A 21910-nucleotide genomic window follows, 5' to 3' on the forward strand; every position below is an offset into this window, starting at 1 on the left:
TTCTCATACTCAATCATAAATAAACTTTCTATCATGATCAGAAACTACGTACATACCTCCCTTTGAGCATCATCAAAGATATTACGGTCAATGCTGCGGGCATTGATGCGGTCGTTGATGGTCTTGTACGTCTTCTCAGTGACCCTCACAGCATAGTTTCGGATGAATTTTTTCCATATTATGGGGACTAGCTGCCAAGGATCCTGGTGGTCAGTGCGGCGCAAACCATTGCAGGCAAACCAGAAGAGGACTGCCTCACAGGTGCCACACTCTTCCCTGAGATAGTCCTGGAAGAACTGGACACCCTGAGGGTCTTCAAGGAGATGCTGCAATGACTGGGACCACCGCACCACTGGAGGTGTGGAACTGCCCTCACCCCCTCCACAGACAGGTGACCCAGCCTCAGCAGAGCCTGGGCCAGCTGCAGGGCCGTCCCCACCCCCTTCACCTGTAATGGCACAGATTAGATAGTACACACACACACACACACACACACACACACACACACACACACACACACACACACACACATACATACATACATACATACACACACACACACACACACACACACACACACACACACACACACACACACACACACACAAAATTTGAAACACCACTGCATTGTAAAAATTTTATTCCTAAAATGAGATTGCAATTTGTATTTGATGTGATGGCTCATTAGATGCACCTAAGAAATATAAATATATAAAAATAAAAAAATAAAATAAATAAATAAATAAAATACAAGTTACCTAAGTTTAATTAATCACGATTAGATGATTTTAAGATTAATATTAGACATTACCTTGAAAGTGAGCATAGAGATGATGGGAGGGATATGGCAGGATGGCAAGGGGGGACTCCTTACCCCAGTCTCCATAAGGAGGCTGAGGATCTGGGCCAGGGGCATCCTCCCCACCTGGCACAGGTGGCCGAGGATCAGCCGGCCAGCTCCTCTCAACCCCTCCAGCACCTCCTTCATCCTCTCTGCTGAAAGATGATACCACTTTTTGGTGTACTTGAGGGTGTGAAAGCCTCCAATACAGACAATATTGCACAAAAAAAAATTTCACACCAACAATGCTCATCATAATGATCTGACAAGACAGCATCTACATTCATTATTGGCAAGTGTGAGGAATATTTCTTAATACAAACTATAAAAAATTGAGGCACACCTGGCATTAGTGGGGTTCAGGGGCGGAACCGGGGACTGGAGGCCGGCACTGGAGTCCCCGGCCTGCCCCCCAGGGTGAGTACCTGGGGGAGGCTGGGCCGTGCTGCTGCTCATCTGGCCAACACCTTGGTGCTGGAGCTGCTGCTGCCGCTGCTGCTGCTGCTGCTGCACTCTCTCGTTTCACTCCCCCAACACACCATCCCGACGCCTCACACCTGAAAAATGTACACAGGGAAATATGAAGTCCTGGAACACACCATTCCAATTCTACGAGCATTCAAACACAACACAAACAAACACACACACACATATCTGTGGAGCCTGTGGAGAGTAGTTATGGTTACACTGAGTAGTTTGGTGCCCATGACCATGCTGATGTGCTGCCACTGCAATGTGGGATTTTCATGGGAATTGCGGACTAGAGGAGGTATTTTGGGTACCTCTTATTTGAAAGCAAACCCATACGGAAGCTATGACCCTGAGTGTAGGCCTTTCCTACACTCAGACCATGGCCAGGATTCGAACCTGTGTGCTTGGGGACCCCATGGTCCCCAAAATGTGCATGGTTCCACTATACCACGGTGCCACCCCTCTCACCACACACACATACACACTCTTAGAAGTATAATACATATGATCAAACCTCACTCCTTCACACTGATGCAATTCATACTACTTTCAGAATTTTCCATCAATTTATGTTTGCTACAGGGCTTCTAGCTATTATAATATCAATCCATACCCCTGAACTACTTTACACTTTGCTATCAATAATAAATTATCCATTTTCTAAACATCTCATCTCTCTTCATACTCATTTATCTATACTATTACATGGTGCAATCATAGGTTCTAAAATTTTCAGTAAATGATAAAGAAGGAAATGGAGAAGGAGAGAAAAAGGAGAGAAATACAAAGGAAAAACTCACAACTGTGAATCATCATTAAGGAAAATGGCTGACATCATCAACATGTTATTTAGGGAAGACCATGCAATCTGTACACCCTACTCAAACATGCACCACACCACTGCCCATGTCACTGATCTCCAAGCAGTAGCAGAGTCAAGGTCTGTGAACACTTCCATCAGTTTGTCCTGGATGAGCCAATCTTCATGTTAAGAATTATCACCATGACGAGAATCGTTTGTAAGATTATTACCCAAAGACAAAACAGCAGCCTTTCAAGATGAGGAGCCCCTTGGACCAACACAAATACCAAGATCTAGTCTGCACTGTTGCTGTTTTTTCAATCAATCTTTTATATCAAATGTTTTCTTTATTTCCCCAATAATGTATGTTGAATTTGCCTTTTCACTGCCATAATTTATTTCTCTTAATGGAAAACTGACTCTTTCTCTCTAGAACCTGACTTCACTCGAACCTATCAACAGTAATATCTTGGTTATATCTTTCATCCCTACTAAAATTACCAAAAAACCTAAAAAACACCAGATAGTATAATTTCCACATTATCTGCCACTAATGGAATGACTAATCCTTTACTAAGTCTCCTCTCATTTATCAATATTCTCCTCCCTCCGTCATCAGATTAATTCCACTTCCTTGCACGATAACTCCCCCAAACTAGACACAACCACCTCAGCAATATTTGACAAGATCTGGCATGTAGATCCACACAAGAACCATCATTACTATACACAATTTTGAGGATTATGAGTGCTTCTTTGTATAATTCTTTTCAACTACCTCCAATTTGACACTCAAGTATTTCCTATCATGTCATGTGAATCCTCTCAATCCCCAGGCAAATATTAATTTTTAAGATCTTTTGAGTTTCTCCTTCCCTATTGCAATATATTTCACTTTGGTAAAGGAGGAAAATAAGGATACAAGTGATGTCTGAAGGAGCGAGTTTGGTGTCTGGTGACATCAAAAGAAATGCACACACAACACAGGTAAGGTCAATCAATAAGACTGGTCAAGAACACACAACTGGTGGTGTGTGGAGACATTATTATATTAAGTGGAACAGGCAAAGTGTGTGTGTGTGTGTGTGTGTGTGTGTGTGTGTGTGTGTGTGTGTGTGTGTGTGTGTGTGTGTGTGTGTGTGTGTGTGTGTGTGTGTGTGTGTGTGTGTGTGTGTGTGTGTGTGTGTGTGTGTGTGTGTTTAGGAAGAGTGTATGATAAGGAGTATGCTTTGTGATATGTGGGGAGACATGAAGAGATTGTTGATGAGAATACATTTGTTATCAAATGCAGCAGTGTTTTACAAGATTTTCTGTATAAACACAGAATGAAAAGATCACTTATGTACACTATTACTGCACATGTACTAAAGAAATCATAATCCTAATGAACAAAATAAAATTTAGAAACATAATTGTGCTCTTACAATCATTCTACAACTTCCATAAAACATAATTAAGGAGATGCATGCTGTGATAATTTCAACATTCCCGAGGTAGTTCTAGTTCAGTAGTGTGGTACATGTCCACCTCTTGAAGCTAGACATATCCATTTCATTCCTGTGAAGTACCTCAATTTCTCTGAGAATCTGCGATATCCAGGAACTCTAAGGAAGGAAAGCAACCAAAATATTTTCATTAAAAATGTAACACATCCAAGGAACTCTTACATTTTTCAGTGAAAAAACAAGAAAATATATAACATTTTTTCATTTTCTTATAAATGATGAGGAAATACCAAAATATTAACACTTCACAAATATAATTCTCCCATCAAATTCTTAATAGTAAACCAAAATCATGCTTACTAAATAATTGTATTGTGCTCATATTGCAGGCAAAGCCAAGTATATACCTATCTGTAAGATATCAATCCTAGTTTTGGAATACAATAGTAAAAAACTGCTTTAGAACATAGCAATACTGTTCCTCAAGCACGGTACCAAAAATCTGCCAAGACTCATTACTGATTAATAAATATGTCTGGTAAAAAAGACCCAATGGGATTGCTAAATTGCAATAAACAAATCCTTGGCTTATAACCACATCTGTTTTTAGCTCAATTAATGTAGGTCATCAGGTGAAAGACAGACCCAAAATGTCACCATTCAGCTGAGGAATTAAACCTATACTCTCCTGACCAAATCCTGAGGATTCTAACTACTACACAACTCTGCCATTTTCTCTCTCTCTCTCTCTCTCTCTCTCTCTCTCTCTCTCTCTCTCTCTCTCTCTCTCTCTCTATATATATATATATATATATATATATATATATATATATATATATATATATATATATATATATATATATATATATATATATTATCTGCCACTCTACTTTGCAAACCATTTCTTCCATCAATTTCAAAATCATATCCTTACCCTATTCTCCCCTTATACTAATCATATTATCTTCCCTCTTCATCTTCAACAAAGTGAAAAACTCCATCCAAACGCCACTGTCTCCTACACTTCCATTCAGATACCTGAGAACTCCCATGTACACGATGCAATAAATTGTTCTATTGTTTTACATTTATCCTGACCCCATCACAACCAGATATCAATCATTTGCACAAGTCAAATCTGAAAAACAATAACTATTCCAATTATTTGCCTGCCAATGCAACAGGGACTATTCTCTCATAAGACCACAAATCTTTAGCATCAAGTATAAAATCAGCATATTGAACAATAATTTATTTTATGCAGAGCAACAGGCAAAAATCAATCAAATCAAGTGACAATGTTGTTGTGTTCAAGTTCTTTCTATTTTATTATCCAGCCTACTTAGCATATATACTATTCTAAACCAACAATTTGATAAAATTAACGAAACTAAAAATAAATTAATGTATACCTGTATATTTTGTTGCATTTCAAGAGTTTGTGTCCATATACAAATAAATTCTACTTCTCATTCTCAAGACTACAAAAAGAGAAGTCACTGATTGGAAAGTTATCTTTATTTGAGAATGTAAACTGATGAAGTCAGAATCAAACTTACAACACTTCATACCATAACACTGTTTGCATAACACTTTCATGTCAAGAGTCAAAACTTCAACCACAACCATGTTTGCATAATATCTTTAAGTGTCAAGTGCCAGAACTTCAAAAAATTAATCTACTTGCAGTATAATGTTCTGAAGTGACAACTGCCAAACAAATACCATGACAGTAGATGGTGCCTGATGTAAGGAGGTGCAGATAAGTGAGCCCAACCCCTTCCTCGCCCAAGAAGCTACGACGCAGAGACCAGCACCATGGCCATCCCCCCCAACCCTTATCACCCCCCACGCTGCCACTCCCTGCGTGGGCAACACCCTCTGCACAACCACTGTGCGCTTCCAGTGTTCGAAACATGTGACGATTCAAAATCGCTTCAACAAGTTGCTCCACAAAGGCTTACTTTTCTCAGCGTTCTTATAAATCCTTCTGGAGAGTGGTTAGGTGTGGGAAATTGGCCGCACGAGACAATCTCCGCCATTCCGCTATGGACCGACGATCGATGGGCAACTGGGCGAGGCGGAAGGCAGTTTGAGCAGAAAGGGCGGAACAATGCTTAACCCATCCTCTTACCCATTATAGAGCAGCTGTGGTGGTCAGGCCTGGCTGGGCCTACACAATAACAATGTAGAGGCAGAGGAGCAGGAAGGGTGGTGGGGTCAACCTGATGGCCACTGTCTGGGTGCCTCTTCCCAATTCTTCTTGTTTACCTCCTTCCCACAAGGCTGTGATCGCGCCCGGTCTGGGGACACCTCCTGTGCGTCACTCGTGTGCGTCACCCCAGCACTGTGGACGCCCAGCCAAGGGGAGCAGCAGCCTCGCTCCCAACCCCCCATCCCCTCCTCCTAACAACAACAAACGCTTTTCCCTTGCCCCTCCTTCCGACCCCCCCAACTCTAAGTGCGCATGTAAACCCCAGATCGATGCGGACGGTATCAGTGGTGGTCAGAGCGCGCCTCTCCCCCATCCTCCTCACAGCAGCGCGTCACCGGACATATGGCATATCGATCCCAGGATTGCCAACTACTCGGCATCATTTATAAGAGGAAGAAGTTCCAAGATGGCCCATCTCAGTCACTGTCACCTTACTATCAATGGGCCTATATGCATTGGCATTGACAATAGCTATGGTGTATAACAATTAACCATTGAATACAATCTTAAATAAAAAATTTGTTGAGCTCCATACAATATGGCATTTTTGCTGCTGAAGGAAACTGGAAGGGCAAGTTATGGTCCAATTGTTCACAGGATGGCGGAGAACGAGAGTGAGAGTGAACGTCAGACCCGACCCCTTATAATACCTTAATAACATCTCATTCATCCCAGTTTCCCAAGAGGAGACTTGTCCTCTTCTATGCTCCCAGGCCAAAACATAAGTGATGCGGTGAAGGAGGCGTGTGTGTGTGCGTGCATGCGTGCATACATACACACACACACACACACACACACACACACACACACACACACACACACAAAAGAGAGAGAGAGAGAGAGAGAGAGAGAGAGAGAGAGAGAGAGAGAGAGAGAGAGAGAGAGAGAGAGAGAGAGAGAGAGAGAGAGAGAGAGAGAGAGAGAGAGAGAGATAAGTATAACAGTGAAAACTGAAAACTCTTCTGGCGTGGCAGATGTTAATTTACTCCAAGCAGCATAACACCAGCAACAGGTCCTCACACATCACACTCCTCCTCCTCCTTCTCTACCTCCTCCTCCTCCTCCTCCTCACCTGCCCTCCTGACATCCCGCAAGACATGAATACCAACCACAGAGTAAACACTTGTCTTGCTCCCGCCTTAATAAACTTCACTTCCTATGAGTGTAAAAACCATTGTTGTGTGTGCTTATACATGATGCACCTGTGCCTGGCTCAGAACTGCCCTCTGCCCACTTCCTCAGCCCAACAAAGGCTCCTCAACAGTCTTTGTTTGACTAACCTTCCTAAATAAACCTGTAGGATAAAAGATCCAAAATTTGTGAGCATTACTAAAAGACTACCACTCTCTGCCCATTATTAAGTCATAACAATGGCTTCATATTTTGCCCTTCTTCCCTCCAAGTCTGTCTGCCTACCTGGCCCTGCCCTGCCCTGCCCTGCCCTGCCCAGTCCTCTCCTCTCTCCTCTCCCATCTCCCTCTTCCTCTCCTTCTTTACCTGCCTGCCTACTAAGTTACCTGTCTACTTCACCTTTTCTCACTAGTTAATTAATTTTTTTTTCTTGCTCTTCCTTCTTTCCTTCCCGTTCTTTCTTGTATTCTTTTCCTTTTCCTCTTCTTTTATATTCTTGAATGTACGTAATGTATGCAGACACACACACACACACACACACACACACACACACACACACACACACACACACACACACACACACACACACACACACACACATTAATAATGATGATGATAACAATAACAACAAATAATAATAATAATAATAATAATAAAATAACAATATGTAATACAAAATATAAAATAAATCAATCCATTCATTTGTTCGTTCATTACTAAAGAATATGACAACAAAATAAGATAAAAATATATATAAGAAGTAGTGGAATATTCTCATGTAAAATGTACCCGCCAATTCTGAAATAAAAAAAACTGATAAATCAATGCCGAGAGCTTTGTGCAAGTCAACGCCAGGCTGCTGGAGTTTCTATGAGAGGGGAGAGCGAAACACAGCGAGGGAGAGAACACGAGGGATAGAGAGCAATCTTAAAATGAAGTTGTTGGTAAGGAGAGGGGCTTGAGAAGAGTGGGGACAAGAGAGTGGGGGGAACCAAATGGGGTGTGTACACAAGCGGAGAGAGGGATGGGAGGCAGGACTTGAAAATGGCCTGGGGTGGGGGTGGGGGGGAGTAGCAGAGAGAGGATGGATGGAGGGAAAAGGGTGGCATCAGAAAGGGAATATGGATGAGAAAAAACGGGAACAGATAAATTGAGAGGAGTTTGGTAAAGGACAAGAGAAATGAGAGGAAGGTATGATTGATGATACTCACAAGGTTCTGTTGAGTGTCTAGTTAACAAATCCCGAGATGGTCAAGGCACAGGGCAGCCCAGTGTCCCGCTATGTCCATTGTCCCAGCGCCTGGGTGGTGCCGGGAGCTGCTTACCCTCTCCCCTCACAGCAGCCTTACGCACGCGCTAATCAGACGCACGAGTCTGTCCTGCAGCTGCTGTTGTTGCCCTTGTCCCTCACAACACCACAGTTACATCTGAAAACAAAGAAAAATAAGTTATATACCTGAAAGACACAAAGGAGTTGGTGGACTTGTGTCCCCACATCCATGCTCTGAGGAACTACAGTAAATACAAGATATAAATAGTAGGTGAGGTGCGAACCCTCAACTCTGGTAGCGTCACCCCCACACGCTCCCCTGATACCTTAACGTTCAGTATTGTGAAGCGAGCACAGACGAGGGCCCCTTTAGCTCCCCCTTCCCCACACGGAGCCGCCCATAACCTCCCACTTCTACTATGGGGTCAGGGGGTGGGGTTATAGGGAGGGGACGTAGCCCCATTCAGACTCCGCCTTTCACCATGGCTTCCACTCGACACGACTATTATGCCTCTAAAAGCCCAACACAAACTGCTGCATTACCCAGGCAACCAACACATAATGCACACACGAATGCCACGCTCGCCCCGCAGGTGCACCAGTCGTGCCACCTCAACCATTTAATACATTGATAATGCTTGGATATTTAACTATTTCTATACTGAGCCAACTCCTCCTCCTCCTCCTCCTCCTTCAGCTGCTTCTTACATCCTGTTTCTTTTGGACATTTCACCCTCATGAACCAACTCAAAACTTCCTCTGCCTCCTTATCCACTTTGTTGCTTTCAAAAGTCCTTTCCTGTGGTGGTTATGGTCTCAAATTTAAGCCTTACTATAACATAATGGAATATACTCTCTCCCCCAAACCACAGTGCTTTCTTCTACACATTAACATAATGGAACCTACTCTCCCCAAACTGGAATGCTTTCTTCTACATACCTTTAAAAAATTTGCCTCCCTCTCATAATGAAGTATTTAGAGGCCATAGAATACAGGAACAAGGACAAAGTTACACACACAACTATGTAAATACACAGGTGAAAAAAAGTATCTAGATATAGGTATACACATATTTAGGAAGGAGAGAGAGAGAGAGAGAGAGAGAGAGAGAGAGAGAGAGAGAGAGAGAGAGAGAGAGAGAGAGAGAGAGAGAGAGAGAGAGAGAGAGAGAGAGAGAGAGAGAAAGCAGACACCAGAAAAATCCAATCAATATACTTTCATAAAAGAGAGCAATTTAATGAAGCGTCCCCTGAGCCTATTAAAAAATGGAGGAAGTTTCCCTCAAATGCACTGGGGGAGAAAACGTTCAGGTCAATTTTATGATGAGGATGACAGTCTGGCAGCCCATCAGCCCCTCATGCCCTCTACCCCCCATGTCCCTCCCTTCCTTATAGCTTCCCACACCATCTCTGCCTATATGGATCTTTGTGAGGCTGAATTTGCCCCAGACACACCTGCTACAAAGCTACTGAATACAAATGATAAAAGCAATTCTGTATTTCATAGCTGTGGTGGTGGTGGTACTTGTAGTGGTTAAGATGAAGCAACAGTATATAAACTAACAAATATATAGCATAGGGATGATGTACTATCTTTTAGTAATGCCCATGTACTCTTGCTCTAGTAATGATGATGCACTCAAAGCGAATCTATATCAGTGCATGGATATATCTATATACTTAATCAATAACAAATAATGATTCAGTTTGTCTCCAGCACCTATACCTAAAATGTACTAACAGAAATGTGAGACAGCAATGATCATCACCACCACCACTTTCCTTGCTTTGAGAGGCAAGTTCAGTGTATGTATCACAGTTAGCTTTTGTTTTCTATTGGCTGCCGGAGTAGGTGCAATAAATGTCTGTTGCTTCTCTTGCTTTTCTTCCTTATTTCGTACTATTGCAAAACCACCATAGCTGGGAGTAATAATGAAAAATTATAATAATTACCAATAAATTGATAACATTAACCATATCTCCACATCTGCAATCGCTGGCAATAAATTCACCATCTAATTGCTGATAAATCAACAAAATCCAAAATCTCAGTACTATCAATAATGATAATGATATCTTGAATTAATAATTAATGAATCCAAATCTTTATTTCTATCTTTATCTTAGAAAACTTAGGAAAACATAAAATGCAATGTTTATCTTGTCTCTTCATTAGTGAAAATTATTGTGTTAAGTACATTTCATTTCATCAATTAAAAACTTCAACATGCTCTTGTTCCAAAACTTTAAAAAATATCAATGATAACTAGTTTGGAACCAAAGGCATTAGCAATACCAATAAATCGATAGGATAGCCAATAATGAACACTATGTTCATATTGCATCTCCTCTCAGAGTTAACTTATTCTAAAATTGTTTGTTTTCCTGGAAAGAGAATCTTTAATAAAAAAAAAAAATGTGATTGAGAAATAACAATATGCAACAAAATATTCAATAGATGCATGCAGTATGATTGACATGCATGCATATGGTGGGGGAATTCACTCATACCACACTTTTAGAAAGAATGGAATCAAAAAATTTTTGTTTTGTCAATTCCTCTCCTTGGGAGGAGAGACACAAGCAAGATGAGAAGGGCAGCTGGCTTGAAAATAACAGTAAAAGATTATAAAAATTGCAATATTGCAGCAAAGAGAGAGGCTGAAGACAGACAAGGGAATTAATAAGACAATTTTTCTTATCCCACCCTGTACAAAACAGCAGTATGAATGGAACCCCCACAAACATGTGAAGCATATTCCATACATGGAGAGATGAGACCTCTGTACTGGTTTGAGGGGTTAGAACAGTCATCCTTTTGAGAAAAAATGTTCATAAAGTGTTAGACATCAGTAAAAAGGTGCAGAAAAATGCAGGGTGATATCGTCAAAGTAGGAGTGGATAGGACAAGAAGTTTGGTTTAGATTGGTGGTCCTCAAACTTTTCAAACTTGTGGAACCTTTTTGGACTTCCTGGTATTTGGCAGAACATCCCCTTCTCACCTAATATTGGCAGAACTACCCCAAAGTAGGTGAACTTCCCCCCCCTCTCTCTCTCTCTCTAAAATGCAAATGATTTAATCTCTTCCATACTTAATTTCATCCAATCTTGTTAATATTGATAAATCAAAATAAGTAAACATGTATAATTTTTTTCCCATGGAACCCTTGAAAGATGTTCACTGAACACTGGGGTTTTGCAAAACAAAGTTTGAGAACCACTAGTTTAAAAGATAATTGGCAAATAATAGGAAGAGGATGGATAACAGGACAACCCTGAACACCACTATTAATACATCTAGATCCTAGGAGAAGAACAGTGACTGTCTACCATATTAGCAATAGAATGATCAGACTCATAAAGGAGCCTTGAGATAAAATTAAAAGAGAAAAGGATAGAAGCTATAGGATGGTGGTTTGGAAATCAAAGCTTTGTGCCAGACTTTATGAAAAGCTTTTCTTATGCCTGAAGCAACATCAAAAGTTTTGCCAAAATTCTTAAAAGAGGATGACTTAAGACTCAGTAAGGAAAGCTATTTCACTAGTAGAGCAGCCTTGACAGAAGTCATACTAGCAATCAGATAGAAAACTTGGGCAATAATGGATGATAAAAGAATTTTCCTGCAGAAGAGTAATTAAAAAGCTTTACATAGGCAGGAAATAAAAAAACAATATGACGGTATTTTGAGGAATCAGGACGGTCAACCTTTATAGGAACAGGATGAATGTAGGCCAACTTCCAACAAGAAGAAAAGGTAGATGTTGATAAGAGTTGAAAGAATGTGACTAGGCAAGGTGCAAGCATGAAGACAATTTTTGACAACAATAGGAGGGACCCTATCAGGTTCATAAGTCTTCCAAGGGTTAAGGGGAGTGAGGGCATGGAAAGAATCAATGTGAAGGGTCTTAATAGGAAGCATGAAGTAGTAAGAGGGTGGAGAGGTAGAAACAAGTCCTGAATCATCCAAGGTGGAGTTTTTAGAAAAGTGGTTTAAATTTAGAAATATATCAGATATATTTTGCATGTAAAGGAGGGAAAGATGAAGTAGCAAAGTTGTTGATTTTGTTAGGTGTCAGAAGTTATAAGGGGAGTTAGATCTCAAAAGATTTTGATACCTTCTTTTAATAAAAAGAGTTTTTGGCATGATTTTAGGTAAAAGTATAAAGCACAGGTGATTCAGGTGATGGAAGTCTCAAGTACCTTTTTGTGGGCAACTTCTCTATTGTGTATAAAACAAGAGCAGGCTGTGTGAAACCAAGTTTTGATAGATTAAGATTAACACAAAGAGTGAGGAATCTACACACCTCCATGCCAAATATTATCATCTCTGTTATGAACCCAGCATACAGAGAAAGAGCTCTGATAGGATAGATTACACACATGAACTTGTGATCAGAGGTGGCCAACAGGGAGGACAGGGAAGCTATAAGAAATGCTATGGAATCCAGAGGAGTAGTGTTTGGACATATGCTATCTTGCAGAGGTGTAATGATATAATGTTTACTTTATGATGAGTGAGAACCAGACTGTGGAGTCAATGTCACAAATAGAAGGAAAAATATTCAAATTCAATCCATCTTCTAAAGATTATTCTTGAACTTTAAGGGATAGTTTTTTCATTAAAAGGGGAAAACTAGCCAAGAGAAAAAAAAAACCCACTTAGTCACCAGTTAGCCAAAAGACAGGGATAAATGTCTTGAAACCTCCCTCTTTAAATGAAGGCACGTCATACAAAGTTGGAAATATAGACGTTAGGAATTTATCAGTATCGCCAATACTTTTGGCTCCAAACTCACAATAATCAATAATTTTTGCTTTTGGAACATGAGTATGTTGAAGTTTTGAATCTTCAAAATAAAATGTAGGTATTTTTTGCTTAAAACAGTACTTTTCATTAATGAAGAGATAGCATAAGATTTTAATAAGTTTACATAAATAAAAGTACAAAAAGCTCTCCCTATACAAAGTTAGTAAAAGAGACGGTGAGAAAAATTGATGGGACAAACAAAATAAAAATTTAATAAAAAGATTATGTGCATTAACCCCTTCAACACGATGACATGTATTTTGCGTCATCAGAGCACTCCTGACATATCCAATGACATGCATATTGCATCATGGCTGCTTTCTGCTGAGATGGTGTTATTTTTTTCCAAGATACCGTATGAGGTCTTTCAGAATGTACATAGTTCATACATGGTATGATGGCTTACTTGACTTTCATCATTATTACAAAGGTATATGATTCGCTTATACCAGAATAAGTATTGATGTGTCCTGCTGGCAATAATTCTTTTTTTTTTTTTTTTTTTTTTTTGAACTAAAAGATTAGCACAGCATAAAAACAAACTTTCGTTATTTGTCATATTCAGAAAATGGACAAGAGCAGGCAAACTATAATCTTTTCTCTAAAATTTGTGTGGGTTTACTTCTTAATATACATACCAAGAATGAAAAAACACTTACCATTATCATTATTTCCAGAGAGAGAGAGAGAGAGAGAGAGAGAGAGAGAGAGAGAGAGAGAGAGAGAGAGAGAGAGAGAGAGAGAGAGAGAGAGAGAGCTGCCTGTCAGGTATCTCCTCACCCACACTCAACCCAGAAATGGCACTGGGAGCTGTTCTCTACTGCCCAGAGTGAAGAGGTTAAATGTGAAAAACCTAATCTACTAATGATGCTAACATTTTCAAAATAGAAAAGTTCTCAAAGAAAGTGCCCCAAAAGAAATTGCAATGATCCGCTTGACAATGGCATATCTAAGTAACTATGTACAGGTAACCACCACTTAACGAACGTTCACACAACAAAATTTCGCTATGCTCATATAATGAACACCAAACTCACTTTAAAAAATTTCTATCCAGGTAATTTTTTCCAAGTTTGAAACCCCGCCGTATCACGTAAGCCAACAAGCTTTTGAATTCACCTGTGCCTCTCATGGACAAAATGAGCACCACTCACTCCCCTACCCTTCCCCACTCTTAGTTCAAAACAATAATAGAGTCCAGCAGCAGCTCATCTTCCCTCGCTCCAACATGCCACCAAAACACTATACAACTAGCCCTGCAATGTCGCCTAGCGTTGCTAAGAAGACCAGGAAGTCTCTTACTCCCGAAGTGAAGCCGGATATTATTCACAGACACGAGAAAGGTGAGAAAACTAATAGCATTGCTCGCTACCATGGCTTGACTCCATCTACTGTCTCTACTATTTTCAAGTCAGCAGGCTCTATTGAGACCGTATCTTCCTTGCAAGCTAAAAGAACCACCCGAACTCGTGATTCTGCAATGAATAAAATGGAAAGCCTTGTGGAAATGTGGTATATAAGTTTTGTATGCAGTACAGTGATGCGTCCTTTGTTTACATTCCACAGGTTGCCGGCTAGCGTTTTTCCCGCTCCACTTTCCCTCCCTTCATTAATTTAAGATCATCAACATTATAAGTTGCTTACATACATACATTAGTGTACATTATAATGACTTAGTCTTACATTAAACTGCTTAAATATTTAACTTCATAATTTTTACTTTCATTAAACCTTTTACTGTACTATGATCCACTCTCGCTTTGTCTACTCTCAATGGAAGTTCAAGACAGGGGGTCAAACTTGTTATAATTGGTTCACTTAACGAAAATTCACGCAACGAACGTTTTTTTAGAAAGATAACCTGTTCATTAAGCAGGGGTTGCCTGTATTTCATGAATGCTGGCTTATTCAGACCAGATTCGTGGCTAATTTGAAGCCACACCATTACTGACTTCACAATCTTGAGTGTTTCGCAGTCCAAGAGGAAACACTTTTTTTGGCATAGATAATCAGTTGCCAGGCCCAGATTAGCAATCTGCAGTGCATAGAGAGAGAGAGAGAGAGAGAGAGAGAGAGAGAGAGAGAGAGAGAGAGAGAGAGAGAGAGAGAGAGAGAGAGAGAGAGAGAGAGAGAGAGAGAGAGAGAGAGAGAGAACCTGACAGAACCACCAGGCCATCAACTGCAACTCTTGTGGCAGCTGGCAACACACACACACACACACACACACACACACACACACACACACACACACACACACACACACACACACATTCAACCATGCCTCTCTCACACATATTTTAATCTTCTACTTTAACCCCTTTTGTCGGATCATCTATAAATAGATGTTTGTTCTAATTTTACCTCACTAAATTGTAGCATGGTCTATATGTAAAGTATTTCTTACAAGCAACAAAATTCATAAAGTAAAAATTGTGTCATGGTCTATATGTAAAATATTTCTTACAAGCAACAAAATTGAGATCCCAAATAAATCTGGGATCTCAAATACCCAAACACTTACCAACATGACCTCACAAGACCAGTCACTGATTGTGCTTTGTTGGTGGTGGATGTGCAAAATACATAAGCTAATATTGGATATTTTTGCATTTTTCCCATTTTCTTTTTATTATTAGCCTATCATACCAAAGAGAAAGAACTGTACCACACTCCAGCAGCATTGCCTAACAATGAATAGGTATGAAACAAGTATGTAAAAAAATACAAAGAAAACTGGAAGTAGGCAAATTACATCCAGGTCACAAGTTCTGGATATGAGCAACTCCAAACATCCATACACATAAATATACTGACATAGATTACCATCAAACACAAATAACACCTGTATATAGATTCAATTGTTTGTTCAGTTCTGCAGCAGTCTATATATATATATATATATATATATATATATATATATATATATATATATATATATATATATATATATATATATGCCAATCTGGAATTCCCATTTGCTGGAAAACTATATATAGAAGATTTTTTTACTTGGTAGTACACTCATCTGCCTTGCCGTGGGGAAGGGATTAAAGCGAGTATCACAAGGGCAATTTTTTCTGCGGCATCATGTTATGTGACAGTATTTTTCACAAGATGTCACAGAAGAAAGGAGATTTCGCTTGATACAGCGTCCATGGAAACTATCGTAAACTCTTGCAGATTTCCTGCAACCAGGAGATAGTCATTGAAAGTTTATAATGAATATACGTACTGTATTAAATATAATACTGTAGTATATTATCATTTAACTGGTATTAGGCATCACTATTGGATTATAAAAATTTTATCTTCATCTTACATAGAATATAAACTGAATTTAACTGTTAATTATGAGCATAGAACATCGATTTGATTTCATGATTTATTTACAATAGATCTGCTTTTGCCTACTGAGGCAGTACCGGCTCGAATCAAACCACGGCATCAGGTGCAGCTCATTGTGGCGGTGACAATATGTGTGGTGTTTGCTTAAACGATTTGCCTTCAAGTCAGCGCCCTTTTTCTTATTTGATGAGGTCACACCATTCTCCGTATGACTGAGAGTCTAGTTCTTTATCCGAATGAGCCATGATGATGGTCAGTTGGAACTTATCACACACCACCAGCAGGCGATGACTCTCCTCCTTAGCTGCTGATGAATTTTTTTCATTGATGCTTGCTGCTGCTAGTCTACTGCTGTTGCATTTGTTTGCCTCTGTGACTACTAGGCAATCGCACCAAGTTGAGAGAAGAAAACTAGGAGAAGTATCAGTCTAGGGAGAGACCAGAAACAAACCCAAAAAGGTGTAAGAAGGGGCATAGCATTGTTAAAAATATTGACTAGATTACACATTTAGTGATTAACTATTACCATTCTGTAATGCTGTAATGGTACAGCTGCCTCATTCATTCATTCATTTATTGATTGATTTATTTAAAATATATATAAAAAGAAAATACATACACTTGGTGAATCAACTACCGTATTTGACAGCATATAGGACGCACTGGCATATAAGACGCACCCCCATTTTAGCAGGTCAGATTCAGGAAAAAAAAGTTTTTAGTGTATTTAAGCATATATTTTACATTCAGAATCAGCAGGCATTTTCTGTGCAATGGAGGTTTTAGTACGCAGTGATAAACCCTGCCGTTTCATAAACCTGTAACACCAACCTTCTGTTCCTGCAAAATTTTATATCCGTCGTTGTTCTGCTACTTTCCTGGCCTATCATTTTAGTAGAAACACTTCTCCCTGAACTTCTCTCATTTATCACCCACGTCTTTTTGTCAACCTCTAGTTCTAGCCAATGTGCGGCTGGACAACGAAGGTTATGGTTACCTTTCTTTGCACTCTTCAGTAGTTGTTCTTGCTGTCGCCAGACACATATAATTTTTCCCATGGGTGGTGGCCCAAAAGCCCTTGCTATTGCTCTATTCCCATTCTCCTTGGCATATTCTAAACTCTTAATTTGCAAGAAATCGTGTAGCTGTCTTTTCCCAGCTACTGCCATGATGATGGGGAGGGTGTTCCAATGTTACCAAAAAATCAAAACAATTCACACCCTTACCAGCAGTGATACCAAATAACCAATGATCACGAACAGTATATACAGTAAATGGAATAAGCATTGAATAGATTAGTAATAGATGTAATAGAATAGACATAAAATAGATCAATGAAAAGCAAGAAGGAACAAAAATCTGGATGAAATAGACGTTAATTAGATTAATTATATTCTGTAGTTTTGTTTCTTGCCAACAGATGGCATGAAGAGCGGGGTTCTTCCGATCAGCTGATGCTTATAAACAAGACTCACTGCCTCATGGATTACGATAGATTGCTTTCATTTTTGCGATAATTTGTTTTTAAAGTAACGGCAATAATACTGTTAATAATAATAATACAAGCAATAAAATAATGATGCGTGGAGTTTAGGTTAGGTAGAAGCACTGGTCGTAAGCTGGGTCAGTGTGTCTCGGGAGCCCTGGGAGGTCTCAACTTCGCTTATAAGATACAGGGTGATTTTATGAGCCAAAATTTTGGAAAAAAAAGTGCGTCTTATATGCCGTCAAATACGAAACTACTACCAAATGTGAATTTTGCCAAGCATAAGTTCTTTATACCATATAAATTGCCTAAAAATGCCTCAATCAGTCTTTGGTCATTGCCAAAGTCCCTCTTTTGACCCCTAAAATACCATCTTTCGAGCAGAAATAAAATCTTTTGCCTTCACATATTAGAACACATGTATAAAACAGACCAATAAACAATAAATAAAGCTAATACGACATGATATAAAGGATGTAACTCCCGTTTTTCCATCCGTTTCCCTCGTCCACTTTCGTCCTTGCCACCACCACCATTGTCCTTACCCCAACCGGTACATGTTGCACTGGTAGAGGGCATGTTGGTGGTAAATTGCCAGAATTTGTTCCCATGCAAGCAGAACAGAGGGTAGCAAAAAATGGCTGAAGGGACTCTTAAACTGCATTCTGATAGGTTTAGAGAGAGGTCTGATGTCACACGGGAGCCGCGTGGTTTGCCGTGTGGCTGCCAAGTTTGAATTGAAATCACCAAGCATGCACTCCATGGTCTGTGGCCACCCTACCACCAAAAGTGAATTTCGCCAAGCTGAGATTTGCCAAGTGTGGGGACCTACTTTAGGTAACTAATAGATGTCCACACTGACATCTCTATCTTCCCTTTTTCTTCTATTTCTTTTCATCCCTTTTATTTTTTTTCTCTCCTAGTGCATACCTATTTCAATTCTCTATCTCATTTGCTATCCTTCTCCTACTTTCATAACTCTCATTTCCTTCTATTGTCTTCTCTCTCGCTTCCCTTGATGCAGTACCACTGTTTTTCAAGTTCCCCACGAACAATACGGCAGTAATCCATCTGAGAATTACCAGAAACACAAGTTCGGTGTTGCCAATGGTTACACCCATTGCACTATACATAAGTCCTGCTGCCTTGGTCATATTTCAGCAAAGCAAGCAGTACACAGGAAGGAAGCCGTGGTGAAACTATGATTTTATGTAGGTAGTTTTTACTTCAACATGGCTTCTTTTCCAGTTATCTTGCATTTCCAGACCAAAACAACTGTAGGGCTAAAATTGTTGTAAATTACCTTTTTGTTTTTCCCTCATAATGGTTTATAGTTACTTCCTTATTTCTGTATATTAATGTAACTGTAAGGATACATTTTCCACATTTCTATTTACTTTGACAATATTGAAAAAAGTACCTACAGTCCTACATGCACACAGCCAGGGGGCCAGAGTAACCAGGGCCAAAAAAACTAGGGGCCAGAGTGACTTGTTTCCTGTGGAACACCTAGCATCCCAATTACACTTCCTCGTTTTTTTTAAGGGCAGCTCCCTGAGCAACCTGCTATACTGGCTGCTTTCTTCTCTTCTAGCTAACAATTTTCGTGTCCACATCCTCCTCCTACTCTGCTGCTTTACTCATTCTTCTTTTTTGCAAAGCAAGTACACAGATTCCCACTGCTAAAATAGCTCAGTTAATGGCACCCATACTTGGTGATTTCCCTTCTTCTGTGTTTATTTTGTTGCCGAGCATGCTGTTACATGACGTGATATCACAAGAAAAGAGCAACCATGTGATGTGGGCTTTAGTGATCTATCTATGTATATACAAAGGCTGAATAAGCCAGCAAAAAAAAAGAGCTGAATCAGCCACTAACTGGTCCAAATGAACCAAGGTCCAAATAAGCCTCCACCAGTATTTCACGACTGCCTCAGCCACTCTTCCACAACCCAATCCACTGATACACAGTGTATAACAGCAGTAAGATCTACAAACACTAAAGTCCCTTCCCCCACACCATCCTCAGTGTGGGATGGGCACTGGCCAACGGCAACAAAACTCAAATAATAATAGGCCCAGGGAAATGTTGGTCACCTAGAAGACTCAGAAAAAGAATAGAAAATTACACAATAAATGACTTGAAACCTCCCTCTTGACAGAGTTAAGTTAGAATGACGATGCTTACCGGATAACTTATATTAATTATCTACAATTTTAAGTAGGTACAGTAAATAATTTAGTTTATCTATATAAGAATAATCCTTTCTGCAAAAAAAAAAAAAAAAAATGGGAATTGGAAATACAATATAGATTACTAATGACTGACAGTAAAACAATGTTTATTTTCTCATGCACCTGAGAAATCAAAGTAAGTCTCACATTTCACATTACACATGTATAAACATTTCCTCATGTTTTACTCATCCTGGCCAAGCTAGACAAGTACACACACCTGACTTGAGCACAGTCACTGCACACATCAATATTAGCCACAAACCCGTCATCAAACCTTAACAGAAGTCCATCCAAGCAGCGTTGTGCTTCACGAACACAGGCAAAATAACCCAAACGTGCCACAATGACTAATACAAACCAATCCAGCCAACTTCATGAATCTGACACATATGATTCTTATCTAAAACAGCAAAGATAACACAGTAAGTCCGCAACACACTTACATCTTAATATTGCATCAAAGTCAAACAATCTCACGCTCCTTCCCTCTGACAGAGTGAGTGAGTGTGTACGTGCAGGGCAGACAACTTACGAGTGTCATGCGTGGCGGCCTGTAGTGGCTAGGGTCCTGAATTGCAGAGCCTGGAGGAAGGGCGGTCAGCACACTCTGTATGGGCTTGTACACTGCAGCAGAAGGGAGGAACACAGAGGGAGGTGCGGTGTGCGTAAAGCCCTCCCCCCACCAGCTGAGTCTCTTACTGTAAACAAACTTCCTTGGCCTTCCTCAGCCTGCCCTAGCCTGACCTCTTCACAGTCCTCCTCCCTCACTCCCTCGCCACCCTCACCACTTCTCTCATGGTCCACCTCTACGCTAACACTGAGGCCAGAAACCTGGAGACGGTGTGATGGACGAAATAGGATTGTAAATAGGAGCCGCTCGCACTCTCCTCCCACCTCACACTCACCACTGCGGGGACCAAACACCTTTCCCAGAATGCACTTCGCCTCTTTAAACTCTGACTTGTTTAGCGATTTCCCTGCAGTTTATGCCTCGTGTATTACAGAAATTGGTATTTGGTTATTTTTCGGTGTTAATTTAGTCTGCTTCTCTCGAGGAAAGATATAAATGTTTGCTTGTATTTTGGTGCAGAAGGTGTGTGCCCGGCGAGCATTCCGTGGTTCGCCGTACGTCCGCCAGGCTGCCTCACCGCCTCGGCCTTGACCCGCCAAACTTGAAATATTCTATCGCTCTGCGCACGAGTTACACACGAATGAAAAGTAATCTTTTAGGTATACCAATTTATGTATTAGAGCAAGCAAATTCCTGTAGCGCCACTGTTTTACAATTCTTACTTATTTTCATAAATTTTATAACTATAATAATAATATGAGCATAGGACATACGCAACACAAACTTAACTCATTCTCTTAATTTTCTCACTCTACTCAACTCCTTACAAGGGCTTTTCATACTAAATATGCAGGGAAAGGAGAAACAATGTATTACAAGTCACACTTTGTCAACACATGATGATAATGTTAAGGTCAAGCTCGTAGGTAATAGAAAACAGACACTTATTAAGACTTCATCGTTATCCAAAATTTCGATGGCTTAAATTCTGTATCCTCTTTCCTCCCCCCCCCCGGCTCTCTCTCTCTCTCTCTCTCTCTCTCTCTCTCTCTCTCTCTCTCTCTCTCTCTGAACACTGCAACACAATAAAAATAAGAAATATTGGAACATTCTGCAAAGGGAACTCGATATAGAGAACAATGACTTAGACAAATGATTAAGAGTGGCGAAAAAAGGACACCAGTCGTAAAAGTTAATAGCTTAAGCCCCATCCAATAAACACTTGTAGGCAATTCTTTGACAATAATGGTAATGATTTAAGATCCATTCAAGGCACACCTTCCAACAC

The 21910-nt window shown here is 40.0% G+C and overlaps 1 protein-coding gene across 9 annotated transcripts in view; it reads right to left on the reverse strand.

The window, feature by feature from the left end:
• The window catches only part of LOC123498123 (axin-1-like), a 47455-nt gene that overhangs the window by 21677 nt on the left and 3868 nt on the right, over nucleotides 1-21910 (reverse strand). Inside the window, exons 1-6 of one of the 9 annotated variants that reach the window (XM_045245292.1) lie at nucleotides 20584-21144; nucleotides 16603-16755; nucleotides 8117-8332; nucleotides 1185-1398; nucleotides 812-996; nucleotides 57-448 (exon numbers count right to left, since the gene is read on the reverse strand). In XM_045245292.1, coding sequence (XP_045101227.1) covers nucleotides 57-448; nucleotides 812-996; nucleotides 1185-1297 — 690 coding nt within the window. In that variant the 5' untranslated portion in view covers nucleotides 1298-1398; nucleotides 8117-8332; nucleotides 16603-16755; nucleotides 20584-21144. Of the gene's footprint in view, nucleotides 1-56; nucleotides 449-811; nucleotides 997-1184; nucleotides 1399-3538; nucleotides 3654-3682; nucleotides 3701-5693; nucleotides 5912-8116; nucleotides 8333-16602; nucleotides 16756-20583; nucleotides 21147-21910 lie in introns of those variants that run through there. The other 8 variants (XM_045245297.1, XM_045245299.1, XM_045245290.1 and 5 more) reach the window with 8 other exon arrangements.

The sequence above is a fragment of the Portunus trituberculatus genome, chromosome 47 (assembly GCF_017591435.1).
Source record: "Portunus trituberculatus isolate SZX2019 chromosome 47, ASM1759143v1, whole genome shotgun sequence".
NCBI lineage: Eukaryota > Metazoa > Arthropoda > Malacostraca > Decapoda > Portunidae > Portunus > Portunus trituberculatus.